Here is a 14522-nt window from a genome sequence, read left to right as displayed (position 1 = left end):
AGGGTCCAATCACCTGTCCGGGTCCTCTCTGTCTGTCTGTCTGTCTGTCTGTCATTCTCTCTCTTTCTCTCTGTCTCTCTCTCTCTGTCTGCCTCTTTCTCTCTGTTTCTCTGTCTCTCTCTCTGTCTCTCTCTCTATCTGCCTGTCTGTCTGTCTCAACAGCCATTACTCAAGTAACATTTGAGCTTCTTGTACAGTGGTTGTCAAAGTGAGGTCTGGAGACCATCCATAATGGACTTATTCATAATTTTGACATTTGCATCCTACAATTCTGACTTTTTATCTCAGATTTAAAAAAAAAATCATAATTACGACTTATTTCTCATAATGTTGACATGTTTTATTTCATACTTTAATTATTATTTTGTTTTTATTTTATAAATATGACGTTTTATCTCATAATTCCAGCCTTCTGTCTCATAATTGTGACTCTGTAAAGTGTCTTTGAGTACTGTGAAAGCGCTTTGTAAATAAAATGTATAATTTTGGTATCTTCTTGGTGGAAGAAATGTTCATCCTATTTACTGGAGTGGTGAACACACTTCCATTGCACATAAAGCTGTGCAAAAAGAAAAAGTTGAGATTTTGATCGCAAAACACATAAAAATATAAATGATTGTTTTAAAAAACATTATCTTTGGCAAGTGACCATGTTAAAAGCGGGACAATGCCCTTTGCAGTGTCCATCATCAGCAATGAATGGATTCCTGGCCTCCACATTGTCCATTAATTTGTAGTTTATAAACAGCCAACCTTACTTTTACCCCTCACCTGGGCAGTAGAGGTCAGCTAGTGTTATGGTGTCTGATTACAAGAGAATCGAACTACACAGTGGATCTGTCCATGAATGTGGGGAAGGTCATTGACTCTACACTGTGGTCACTGAGCAGCTAACCTTTAGCTCTGAGGTTGATCAGATAGGTGTCCAAGGTTAGTGACATGTTGGCAAGCACACGCGGTTCGAGTTGAAAAAGGGGAAAACCCAAAGTTCAGTCACAGCCTGGTTAAGTTGTGCAAGTCTTAGAAAACAGCTTTGAAGTCTTTGATATGCGAGTGTGCTTTTTTTCCATCCTCTCTCACATGACTCACAGTCACTTTACACGATACGTGACACTACATGGCTTAAATGTAAATGTGAAGTATGTAGGAGGTAATTAGGAAAACACAAGTCATGTATCCAGAAGCAGAGATAATTTATCAGAGTTGGATTCTGAGAAGAGGTCCTCCTGTGTGTGTGTGTGTGTGAATGTGTGTGATGACAGACTCCCCCTCTAAATGCCCATTCAAGGGGAACAGTGGAGTGCAGTGTTTGCCCTGTGAACAGAGCCTGCAGTGACTCCTTTCAGTGAAACGCTGTTACAAACACACACACATGCACACGTACACACAAACTTTGTAAGACAGTCACATCACACCAGAAAGCGTTACAAAACAAAAATCTTGTTTTATTCTCCAGAGACGTCTACATAGATGGGATGTACATGAAAAATAAAAACAATATATCTGATTCATACATATAGTATGTGTTTTGGTAGTGAGCTCCATCCATGCACTGCAAATTCTCTCTCTCACTCACTCTCTCACACAGACACACACACACAGACACACACACACAGACACACACACACACAGACACGCACGCACGCACGCACGCACGCACGCACGCACGCACACACACACACACACACACACACACACACACACACACACACACACACACACACACACACACACACACACACACACACACACACACACACACACACACAGGGGTGTCACAATTTCAATTCTATATCAGAAAATTGATCGAAGCTGGATGAGCAATTCTCCCAGCATCTTGTATCCACTACACTCTTGCCTAATTGCGCTCGTCAGGTGCATGTCAGAAGAAAAACAAAACGTCAAAGTCGTAAGTCAAATCAAATCAAATCAAGGATTTGGAGAATCTTGACACCTCTACATCACACGTCATGATGCATCCACACTCTTAGTTCTTCCTGCAGTTACTTATTTTGCTGTATTGACTGTCCTCCTCTCATGCATTACACAGCTCAGTTTAGCATTCTTTTGAACAATAAATACCAGCAATCATTAAAAAAAACCTGAAGATCTGTTAACCTAAAAGTAAAGATCGAGACGTTGTTAATTAGGTGAGTTAAAGAGTTTCTGATCCTACTCAACTGTCACTGAGATGACTTAACTTGTTTTCCAAGTTGCACCTCTAAATCCTTCCCAGTTAGCTGAAAATAACCTAATAGTTACTTGTTTTGCACGACACAAGAAATATAAAATCAATACAAGCATCAACATAGGTAAATACTGTATATCTAAAAATACGTCTAAAAATAATTTATATATATATATATATATATATATATATATAAAAAATAAGCTGTTTTCAATCAAGAAAATAGAGTTGCAACTTGGAAAAGCAGTTAAACTCTGTGCAGGAAATAGCGCTGCAACTAACGATTATTGTGACTGTCGATAAACCTGCAAGTTATTTTCTGAATTAATTGATTAGTTGTCTGGTCTGTAAAATATCACTAAATGGTGAAAAATATCCATCAGTGTGTCCCAAAGTTCAAGATGACGTCCTCAAATGTCTTGCTGTGTCCACAACCCAAAGATACTCAGTTCACTGTGATAGAGGAGTAAGGAAACCAGAAAATATTCACATTAATGGAGCTCGAATCAGAAAGACATTTTTCCTCCTTAAAAAAATATTCAAATTAATGAATCGATAATCAAAATAGCTGGAGATCAATTCAATGGTTGACAACTAATTAGTTAATCGTTGCAGCTCACTCGTATTGTTAGAGGAGTTTTTGGTGATTCTGGAAATATCCTCTGAACAACAATATGGATTAAAGTGTTAATGTTAAAAGACCTTCTGGGTTCTTCAAAGATCACCGGGTATTTTAAAAAAAAAAACAAAACAAAAAAATGTTTAACACTGTCTCAAATGTAATGAAATGCAGTATTAGCATGAGAGGCATACCTTGGGACTGGGGCCATATGATCCACTATGTTATGTCTAACAGTGCCTCCAGCTTTCACAGCATTTAAAGACAGACTCATTTCGAAAGAGCTTCTTGCAATAATCAAAAACCAGCCAACCACACCAAACTATGCCAGGAAGCTTTGTGAATCAAAGCACAGATCTGGCAAATAAAAATAGCTAGGTTCACTGCTTTCATGTAATCACAGTGCTGATATGATCCGCCTTCTTCTTATTTCGGAGGAATTCACCCTTACAGCTGTGTCTCAGCCTTCAGGTATCTTTGATCATTTTACCTGCAATCATGTAATCTGAATTATTTTTCATGTCATTGTAATGCTAAAGAGTTGGAATACATGTTTAGTTGATGCCAGTGTCACACACCACGAGTTTAAAATGAGACCTACAACAGAGTGGTGTTACACCAAGACATGATTATCTGTAGGCTACATGCTTGAATGATGATGGTACATGTGAAGCTTATTGGAAAAGGAAAAATCACTGAAATATTGTAACAACTTGTCCGGCTCCACTTCAAAATAAATACCTGTGCCTTCACAAACAGGCAGCATCTTATCTCAGTGCTTTAAAGTAACAATAACAACACAAACTGCACGATACTGAAACCTTACTGAAACTTTTATCTGTGTCTAAAAGGTTAAGTTAGTGTCACTGCTGCCATGGAGGCCTGGGCTCATCAACTCAACTTAAACAAGATTTTAAAATGTGTGTTGGTGTGTGTGTCTGCAGAGTGACTTTGAGATTTCAACTATGTGTTCATGTGATTGTGAGTATTTGTCCTGCGGTTGGATATGGCCGAACTTTAGAAAAAAGATCCGAGATTCATCATAAAAACTTCATTTCAAATACTAGAATTTTTCACTCTTTTCAAATTAAAAAATGTACAAAAAATTGACAAGTTTTGTTCTTTCTAAAAACAACTCTGCGCTGTACATTGTGCTTTTGAACACATACTCGCACAGTCCAGCTGTCATGTCCTTTATGATCACACAGCGACCCACGTTGAACAAGTTTAACATATGCAGATTTTGTTTCTCTCTTCTTGCTCCGCTCCAGCTGTGCGTGCCAGTTTTCCCCCCATCGTCGACATCAGCAAGCAGTCTAGCTGGTTCACGCGGCACCGACTGGACCAGATGTAAACATCTGGAGCGGCCTCCGATGCTTATAGTAACAGCTTTATGCCTTGGCTGGTTTTATCAGTAATAAATAAATAAATACTCCAGGGGTCAGGTGCACAAAAATACGTCTGGTCTGAGCACGCTCCATGACCCGTGTCTGATCCCTGAATCTCGCTGTTTTGCCAGGACGCTGACTCGTTGTTCTACATGGCGTTCAGTCTATTCGGTTGCCACAAATGGTGAAGCGGTCTATTTCCAGCAAATCTTTCTTGGGCGTTCTGTGTTCAAGTCCGTCCCCTTCCAGTCCCGTGTTGGCATTTATTATTTTGTCATCGTCCTCGTCTGGCGTGGTCAGGAATGTGTCTGAGTCGCTCTTAGGGAGTGTGGGGGCGGAGCTCTCTGCCATGTTGGCAACCTGAGGATTTTCTGATGCCACTGGGATTCCTCCTTTGTCGGTTGTTGGTTCTATTTGAAAAAGAGTGGTAGAGTTTGTTATACGCAGCAGAAGAACATAGACAAAAAGTACAACCGACAGCAAAATCACCTGTAGCCTCAATAGGTTTTGAATTTCTCTACATGCAGTAAGAGTGATACTCAGACTGAAAATAGTAAGGAGGGTAGCAACAGAGCATTACTCCAAGGTAAAGAGGCTCATCATTACCTAATCAAATTAGTTTGTGGGGATACAGATTACAGATTAAAGAAAGCCCCATTCATGGCTGGCACGTCCTATGTGAATTATTTCTGAAGTTGGTCCTGAACGTTACGGACTCAGGGTTGGGTAACTTCAGCGGTTCTGTCCAGTTACATTTGGGGAGGTTTAAGCAACACCAACCAGTGTTTTTGAAATTGCTTTGAGTTTGTTAAACACATAAACAGATTGTTTAGTCCTCATAATAAAAGCCTTTTTTCGGATAATGTCAAAATTTAAAATAAACTGTTACAAATAGCATGTACGCTAATCAGCCAAATGTGATTATGTAAACAACAGTCTTTTTTGTCTCTTATCTTATCTATGGTTGCAGTGGAATACTGCTTTCAAAGGTGTACCATGGTATGAAAATAGATGGTCATGACACCATGTACATTTGCTTATCTACAGTATTGTATTCCACAGTATGAGTGTTATTAAAAGTAATAATAGTAATATTTTAAGTTTGTATGGCAAACTCCACACAAAAAGCCCTCGAACCCAAGACCTTCTTGCGTTGAGTCAACAGTGCTAACCACTTCACGACCATGCTGCTCACAGGACATAATATTTTGTGAAAATTATAATAAAGCGTTAGTACAACCAAAAACCACAACTGTTTCTGTTTCTGTTATGGGTCATTGTAACTGATAGTAACTGATAGTGCTTACTCATAGGGCTAACGTTAGCTTAATTAGCTCGCTGACTACAGCCTACTATTTAGAAATTTAGGAGTAGACGGATTAACTGATGGATACCTTGCTGTGGTGCAGTGGGAACGTGTTTGGTGCGGTGAGCTCTGGAGTTGACACGGCTGGAGACAGCAGAAGGTGGAGGGTCGAAGAGCTTCTCCTCCATGTTGGCCTCTTTGACGAACACACAGGACGTCCCCAACAGAACGATACTGTTGAGCACCTTCAGAGTGATCATCCTGTTCACAAACACAAACGCACAGAAAACATTGAAACAAACATTTACAACTACAAACACCAAGAAACACAGCAAATAAGTGTTCAAAACTTGGAAAAGAGAACTTGACACTTACCCCAGGTAAAACAGGAGCACACACATAAAGGAGAGTGACCCCTGGATCTTCACTGAGCTGGTCACCACTCTGATCAACTGAGAAAACAAACACAAACACATCATCAGATGTGATCAGATAAAGTGTATACAGACTAGAGTCAACATTAGAACATACACAACATCAATAACAATCATAAAAAGTGACTGACCAGCAGAGCTAAAGGAAGCGGGATGAAGCCCATTCTTCTGGACACGGAGTCACTGTAGTCTGTGTAAGCCTGGAGACACATCAGAGACATTTTTTGTCATGAAGCATCAACCACCAACATTAATCTTCTTCCTCAATCACATAATAATAGTCAATCAAATCAGGAAAGATTAGAGGCTATTTCCTCAGTATTGTAGAATATAAGTCTCTGGTTCAAATTCAGTCTGTAACAAGAAATAAACAAATCTGATTAGCATTTGCAGCATTTGGAGATTACATGATAACATAATGAAAAACCTGCAGTTTATGAGTATGAGTTTCAGACACTCTGGTATAGTTTATATATATCGTGGTGCTTTAGACGCTTGCCTGGAAGTCTCTAAGCAGGTGGCAGAGCTGATATTTCAAATCAAATCAAATCAAATTTTATTTGTATAGCCCAAATTCACAAATCACAGTTTGCCTCAGAGGGCTTTACAATCTGTACAGAGACGACACCCTCTGTCCTTCGACCCTCGATTCGAGTGAGGAAAAACTTGCCCCAAAAAAAAAGGCCCTTTTAACAGGGAAAAAAAAAATGCGGAAGAAACCTCAGGGAGAGCCACAGAGGAGGGATCCCTCTCCCAGGACGGACAGACGTGCAATAGATGTCGCATGTACAGAGCAGATCAACGAGATCACAATGTATTCGATTATAAGCGATGGTTGACAGGAGTGAAAGTACATAAAGATGTATTACAGCAATAATGATGAAATGCACATGGAAATGTGATTACTAGTGATGACAGTAGTAGTGATTAATGGTAAGGATGGTATGTAGTATGTATTTGAACTTAAGTCACTCACATTTTTCTGTCGACTGCTGACAAGGTCAAATGCAAGGCTGGCTCTGTATTCCCCGTATACCTGGAAAATAACGCAACATTAGTCAGCCAAAGAAAAAAAATCTAAATATCAAAAAAATAAACAGTCACTGTTATTGATGAAATGAACAGATGACGTCTGAATTAAAGCTGCTGATAATTAGTTGATCTGTTTGTTATTTGTCGTGTATTAATGCAAAGTAAAAGCACAGAATACAGGCAGCGACAGGAGATTAATTTTGATGGAGCAAAAATATGCACAATTGGATTCAATCGACTGAGCACGGACACACAAGTGTTGAACGCCAACTACGTGTGAGTGAGGTTTGTGTGATTAGGTTTGACAGATTGGAGATAAAGGGGTTAATCCCCTCCTGTGGAGTTGGTTTCCGTTACATAACCAAAGCTACAACTCCTTGAGTGAAAAATCAAAGAGAAAGAGAACACATGAGGGAAGGAGTTGGGACGCCAACAAAGCCATGATGAAACAAGAGAAAATGCCTTAGCTGACTGACAGCTTCCCTCTGATACTACAGTGCAACTGGTGTGAGTGTGTGGGTGTGTGAGACAATGGGGAAGAGAGTAAGAAACACCAGTGTGTAAAACAAAAAAAACAAAAAAACATCTAAGTCAGTGGAGTCGGACAGAATAGAGAGAAAAAGGGAAGGCAACCAAATCTGTTGAGCTTAAAGATTCATTCACCTGTGAACAAGTAGATGAACAAGATACTAGTACTACTACTAATAATAATAATAATAACAATAATAACACCAACAATTCAAGGTTGGCTGGTTTGGTTCCTGAGCTTTCAAGTTCATCTATCATCAGTGGATCGAGTTAGCTCAGTGTAGTGAACTCATCCAAAACTGACCAGTGTCATTATTAGAAATCACCAGTAACTATTCAGCCCCTGACAAAGAAGACTCCTTTGAATCTGAACAAACAGATATGATTACATATGATAAAATTAGATGTTCCTTGTAACTCCAAAACTTGTCTGAGAATCATCATGTTTTTGGTCCATGAATTGAACTGATTTTTACAGCATTGAGTCTGTCACAAATAAAGTAAACATTTTTTTTGTAAAAATAGAGACACAAAAACATGTCCTTTCACTCTGTTTTTATATTCCTGGTGCACTGATACTCTCCATTATTAATTCATATACAGATACTATGCATGTATGCAAAGAGGACTCACATCAGCACTGATGTCATTGAATTTGGTGATGAAGGCATGCTTGACGACATCCACTGCAACCTCTGAGGCTATCACCATGACCACATCAGGAAACAGCACCCACAAATGGTCTAAAATCAAACACATCAGAAACTGATTAGTTTCAATGTTCAGTATAATATTACTAATAAAAAGGTCAGTGACAGCTCAGTGCAGCTCTGTGTTCAGTTACCAGGGTTCCATGAGAACTGCTCCATGTTTCGGAGACAGACGATGAGCAGGAGGATGTAGTTGGTGAACCTCTCTTTTATGTCTGTGGGAAACAAAACAAATCAATCCTGGATTAACCTACTTTGTACTCGCGACGGCCGAGCTCGGTTCCATAAAATATACCTTGCACTAAATCACCAAGTTCAAAAGTCGATATCCACAGACTATCCGCTGTTTATATAGCGCATACTTGGCTGATTTAGGTTATCTGCTTAGGTTCACCACTTACCGCTGTTTGACATCTGGAAAAGGTTGTTCTTTTCAAACTTCTTGAACACGCTTCCTTTGATCTCCACAAACTGCAAAAAAAAACAAAAAAACAAAATATCTCAGCTGAAACCCTGCTGTGTGCTCTTTAAATTGAGTTAAGTGTGTATGTGTGCTGTATACTCACGTTGTTGGACATCATGATGGTGAGCAGGGACTTGTTGTGGGAGTTGAAGGCTACATTAAGAGTGGTGGCCTGAACCATGATGAGGATGGCATGAAGGACTGGAGACAAACATGCTGAGGAAAAAATACTAGGGACTGCTGTGTGTTAATTACCATGTACACCCCCTAATATCCTTATCCTTTTCTATAAAATGTAAAAATAAATAAATACAAGATATTTAGTTTACCATCACAGAAGACCAGTAAAAACTCACATGTGAGAAGCTGAAACTTCATACTTTTATGCTTAATAGATGCTTAAATAAACAATTACAAACCCCAGTCATTGTTTTCTATTTCTTCATCTACACTAAGAAGATCATCTGCAAGTTTTAAGAACCATACACAGAAAAAATTAACATTTCCTGATTGATGAGGTTTGATGCCATATTCTGGGTTATTAGTTTTCTTTATAAAACTACATATATGTACATTAGGTAATACACTTTAAAAAAGTCTAGATATAATATAAAATGTTCTAGATAACTGTGACTTTTATTTCTATTTTTTAAATTCAACAATCCCTTTTTAAAGTGTGTATTTTGTTTCTTTCTGTTATGCTCCTTTCTTTTTACTTTTATATTTTCATTTTTAAATCTTCCAATAATGAAGCTTACAAATAAAATTCAGAAAAAAACTTAAATAAATGATCACTACATCATCAAAATTGTTAATGATTACTTTCTTCCCTCTAATTGTTCTGCGCACAGAAGCAGCAAAATAAACAGGCTGTTTATAGAAATCACATCCTTCTCAGTGAGGATACAGACGTAGAGCACAGCCATGAGGAAGTGAGGAATCACGCCTATGTGCGCTCTCTTCTTCTCCTTTGGTTCTGTGGCTGTCCAGTACAGAGCGTCCAGGATGTCCTGGCCAAATGATGAGAAGAGGCGGTCTGCTACCTGACAACACAACAGGAGAAGCGCAATGATTGGGCGACTTCCTTTACAGTACAATCAGAGTAATAAACATTAGGAGGCGTCATCTGGTCATCTGAGCGTACCTCTAACATGTTGTATATGATGTAGAGTTTGATGACAGACTGTCCCCTGATCAGGTGGTACATCATGGAGTAATCCACGTAGCTCATCATTGAGTAACACAGCACCATAATGAAGCCTTTCAGCACGTCACACACCTGGGCTGGCTGGAGCAGGCGGGAGCCACTTAAACACACACGAATAGACACAGGTCAGAAGAAGAGAAAAAGGAACTGAGCAGGACAGGTTATTATAATGTGTTTAGTCTGAAAGTCAGGCAGATCTCTGCTGCCCTCTAGTGGCTCACAACAATGTTGCACTATTTGTTTCTATTTACAAATGTTGGCAGAGCCATGTGAAGGTATAATAAGATCTCTATGTAACAACTGCCGAACAACCTCCACTCAATCAATTACCAAAACTGTTGTCAGTTGATTTTCTATTATAACAATCAGCCATTAGTCAGCCGCTGAAGGTCTGACTCAACACTGTGGCAACACTTAAACGAATATACTGCCTTCTTTTAGGTGGCTAAAAAATGTCTTGCTGTCTGTCCCGGTTAGCAGTACAATACTCTGCTTCCCTGTCAGTGCTACGTGCTGCTTCTCCACACAGGGAGAAAGCTGACGGTCATCTACTGCAGGTTATACACCGACTAGAGATAAGTACCTCATATAACCCCACATCAAAAACTATCCCATCAAGAAATTTATGAAGCAAAAATGCCAAACATTTGATGGTTTTGGTTTCTCACGTGTGAAGATTTACTGCTTTTCCTTGTCTTACATTATGGCTACCTAAATATCTCTACACTGTTTGTCAAACAAAATAAGCAATTCATCACCTATGAATCTATGAATTTAACAAACATTCTTTGTTGTTAAAACTGTATCAGAGCGGTGTTGATTCAAATTTGAGTCTTAATAAAATTTCCGAAATAAAATAGGCTTTAAGCCTTTAATTGTTAGTCAAATATTTATAATTAACACGGCCAATGATCAATTAATCGAAATATATACCATACCTGAGGCCACAGCAAGGCAACGTGATGAGCCGTAAAAGGGCCAGAATCACCCTGAGGGGCAGCAGGGTGAACACATAGAGAAATGCATCCAGACAAAGGAAGAAGCCGAAAGTCATCAGCTGAAGAGAGAGACACAGAGAGGGAGGTTATTTATTCATTTGTGACTTTTAAAACATTTCTTACAGTGATTGTTTGTTTGTCTGTGTGTTTACCTTCTCGAGCTCCTTGGGGATGCGGAGGCAGGTGTAGACCCTCTCTCTGCGCTCGGTGTATTTGGCCTCATTGTGCTCCAGGAAGTAGCCTCTGGTGAGCTCAGTAGTTATAAATCTGACCAGAGACAGATCTAGAGTCGAAAAAGGACAGTGACAAAGCATTAAATACACACACAAAGACATCACAGCCTTTTGCCTTAAAACACACACACACACACACACACACACACACACACACACACACACACACACACACACACACACACGTTAGTGATAAAAATAACTACAATCCTGGATAGCTTTGATGACTTAATTCACAGTAGGTGCCTGCTTTTTCCACTGGAAACAAAGGGGAGTCCTTAGCTAATAACAGACAATGCATTTTAAAAATGTGATTTTTGAACATCCCACTCCAAAACCATTTGCCTGTTGCTATTACAGCCCTTACTGTGAACTAGTGAGGTCAAGAACTGACGTTGGGTGATAAGGCCTGGCACAGAGATAGGGTTGAAGTTCATTCCAGGCGTCAGATGTGCAGGGCATTTAAGTTCATCCACATCAAACTTGGAAAACCATTTCTTTATGGACTCTGCTTTGTGCACAGGGGGAGTGTTTGGTTTAAACAGGAAAGGACCTTCCTCGAACTGTTATCTAAAATATGATTGTATTCTGCAGCATTAAGCTTTCCCATAAAGAAGCACTGCACCCATTCTATATGCCAGTCAATTTATTAGACTAAGGTAGTGATTTACAAATGGTCAGCCAAGGCACACTGGTCCTGGTGTGCTGTAGGATTTTGTTACAACCATACATTATTATTACAGTATATACACAACTATACAACAAGCAGTGAATGCATTTTAAATTTGATACATCCGTACTTTGTACGCATTAATTTCCCAATACAGAGGGAAATTCAACAGCCTAAAAATTCTTCCATGGAAACCCAGTATGTTGCTGTTCACACAATCTTCTAGTGGTGGGAATTAATGTGATACATCAAAGGCTGTGATGAACAACCTGTGTGAAGGACAATAACAACGGGGAAAATGGATCGCTTTCTTGTGTGGCAGTTCACTTCATTTTTAATTTTGTGACCTGATGCTTTTATGTAATTTCATGAAGTTTCATCAAACGCGTTGCGAGGCTAAATGAATGAGGCATGGTTTTGAACAGCTTGCAGCGCAGGCACAAGAATATATGATGAGGCTTCTCTCGCATGAGGCAGTGTCACTTTTATTACTTCCACTATAGAGGTGACTTGTTCCATATTTAGTGTTCTTCAGTAAGATGTCACTGAAGTTGCAGCTCTGTATCGATCACAGACAATGTCGAAGATTTTGACACATCCTACCTATGTGAGGTAGGTTGTTCTGATGAAGCCTAAATCAAGACAGAGACCAAAGTGTACACTGAAACTGAGCTACTAGTGGCAGTCTCACATGTGCATCTGTGATTAGAAAAAATATGTAGCACAAAACAAGCCCACACAAGAGGACAAGAGGTGTATTTCTTGCAGAGAAAACATTCAGGTTTCTGTTTCTGTTTGCTCCCAGGGGGTTCCAATTTTTTGTGCAGGGAGGCAATTTTGAGAAGATCTGTTGAAAGCAATGGATGCTTTTATACAGTAAAATGTAGAGATGAACCATGCTGCACTTTTAATGCTTCCACTGTTAAGGTGATGTGTCCATGCATCATTTTTTCAGTAAGATGTCACAGTGAAGTGACAGTTCTGTAATAGTTACAGACAAGATGAAGAAAAAAGATGACAAATGCATTCTATGAGAGTTTGCAAGCAAAAGACGTGTGTGTCTGTGTGCGTGGATGAGGTGGCTTGAAAATATTGTTGTTTAGAAAAGGGGGGCCCTGAAGAAAATATTAGGGGACCACAGTATTACAAAAAGAGCCGTGGAGATTAAAAGATGTGTACCGGGCAAGAAATGTACAAGGACAGGCTTTATAAACTTGAAAAGGGTCAAATCCAGATAAGCACCAGTGTAAATATTGAACTAATTATCACTGAATTTCATTTAGCTGCTTCAGTCGCAGGCTCCTGGTATTGTGCATGCTGGCTCACTGGCATGGCTTACTTGGACACCTGAATATAATAGAGCCATTGTTATTGCTATTAGCAACACCTGTGCTTTTCCTGTCAAAAACGTCTGTTATGTCTGTGAATATCGCATATTGTGACCAGTCTTCTTTAAAGTGCAATGCTAAATAATTGGCGTTTCCTTTAATCGCAGCTAAGAAGCCTAGTCTACATCATGACAAAACAGACAAGTAGCACAAAAACGTGGACATGAGCGTTCATATACTTTTTGGCCGGACAGTATGTACCCACACCGAAACCCTGAATGCGCCTGTGCAAAGACGAGCAACGTCTTACTTTGACAGAAAAACCAAACCGGCCTGTTTAGACTCCTGCATGGTTGCATGCAGCTGTGCGGTCTTGCTGTCAGTCGGGAATGCTATAACACCAGTTATAACGTGGATGCACGCAACATAAATCATCCACCTACCGTTACTTTAATTCAGCTCAGTGTTAAACCGCCAGCAGCTGTGTTGATTCTAGCTGGTTAACGTGACATACAAACTGATAGCAGCGCCCGAAGCTGACTGAAATTGCCAACTGCGTGCTCAAGCAGCGTTACTTCCATAGGTAACCACACATAAAATGCAGTGACGCAGTTATATAACAGGAAAAAAACCCACCGTGGCACGTAAATTAAAAACAATCACTTCAGCAGCAGCAGCAGCTAGCTAGCGCTGTCAAACCTGGCTCTGTGGCTGCTAGCTCTCACCTGACAGGTTGCGTTTCTTGCCTTTACTGCCGCCATTTTTGTCGTTAAACCTCAACGCCTCGGTGAGTCCGTCTTTCCCCTTGTTCTTCTCCGTTTGGACACCCCTCTTGTCTCTCTCACTGTCCTCCTTCTCCTTCTCTTTCTCCTCTCCCAGACCTGACGACAGCGACTCCGCCATCTTCGCCAAACGGTCTCATCTGCTGCCTGGGAGACTGACATCTGCGTCACATGATCTGACGTCATCACGCACTGTAGTTCCAACGAATCACCGACAGATGTCGCCAAAAGCCCAGTGAGTACACTTCACACGTCGTTTAGTTGATTGATTCAATTATTAGTGACTGATTGATTTGTTTTTTTAACCCTCGAACATTTTTATTGACAACAACAATGTACAGTAAACAGACAAATAACATGTCAGAATAAATCAATAAAATCAATGTGCAATTTCGTTAATATCTTTGGAGTTTTTAATTCTTTTTTATACTGTTCATATTTGTACTTGTTTATTATTACTGCTTATGCATGTGAAATGTGTCTAATAATGTAATGAATTTAATCATATCTCTCACTGTATGAAGTTTCCTGTATGCACTAAATTAAATATTTCTCTTGATCTTTTAAAAACTTCATGCAATAAGTGTTTCCATACCTCTTATTATTCCTTTCGCTCTGTCACAATTAGTTTCTGGT

At 39.6% G+C, this 14522-nt stretch overlaps 1 protein-coding gene across 1 annotated transcript; it reads right to left on the bottom strand.

The window, feature by feature from the left end:
* Positions 1-1419: 1419 nt before the first annotated feature.
* tapt1b (transmembrane anterior posterior transformation 1b) lies at positions 1420-14042 on the bottom strand. Its single transcript, XM_084373829.1, has 14 exons — positions 13830-14042; positions 11026-11156; positions 10814-10932; positions 9813-9975; positions 9576-9711; positions 8772-8869; positions 8607-8676; positions 8340-8420; positions 8129-8238; positions 6912-6971; positions 6067-6135; positions 5877-5953; positions 5590-5762; positions 1420-4605 (listed from the first exon to the last, which is right to left on the bottom strand). Exons 1-14 carry the CDS (start codon positions 14005-14007, stop codon positions 4355-4357), a joined length of 1716 nt encoding a protein of 571 aa, XP_084229955.1. The 5' UTR covers positions 14008-14042; the 3' UTR covers positions 1420-4354.
* Positions 14043-14522: the final 480 nt, after the last annotated feature.

The sequence above is a fragment of the Pagrus pagrus genome, assembly GCF_965226575.1.
Source record: "Pagrus pagrus genome assembly, chromosome: 2".
Taxonomy (NCBI): Eukaryota; Metazoa; Chordata; class Actinopteri; order Spariformes; family Sparidae; genus Pagrus; species Pagrus pagrus.
This window is presented reverse-complemented; position numbering and strand designations above follow the sequence as displayed.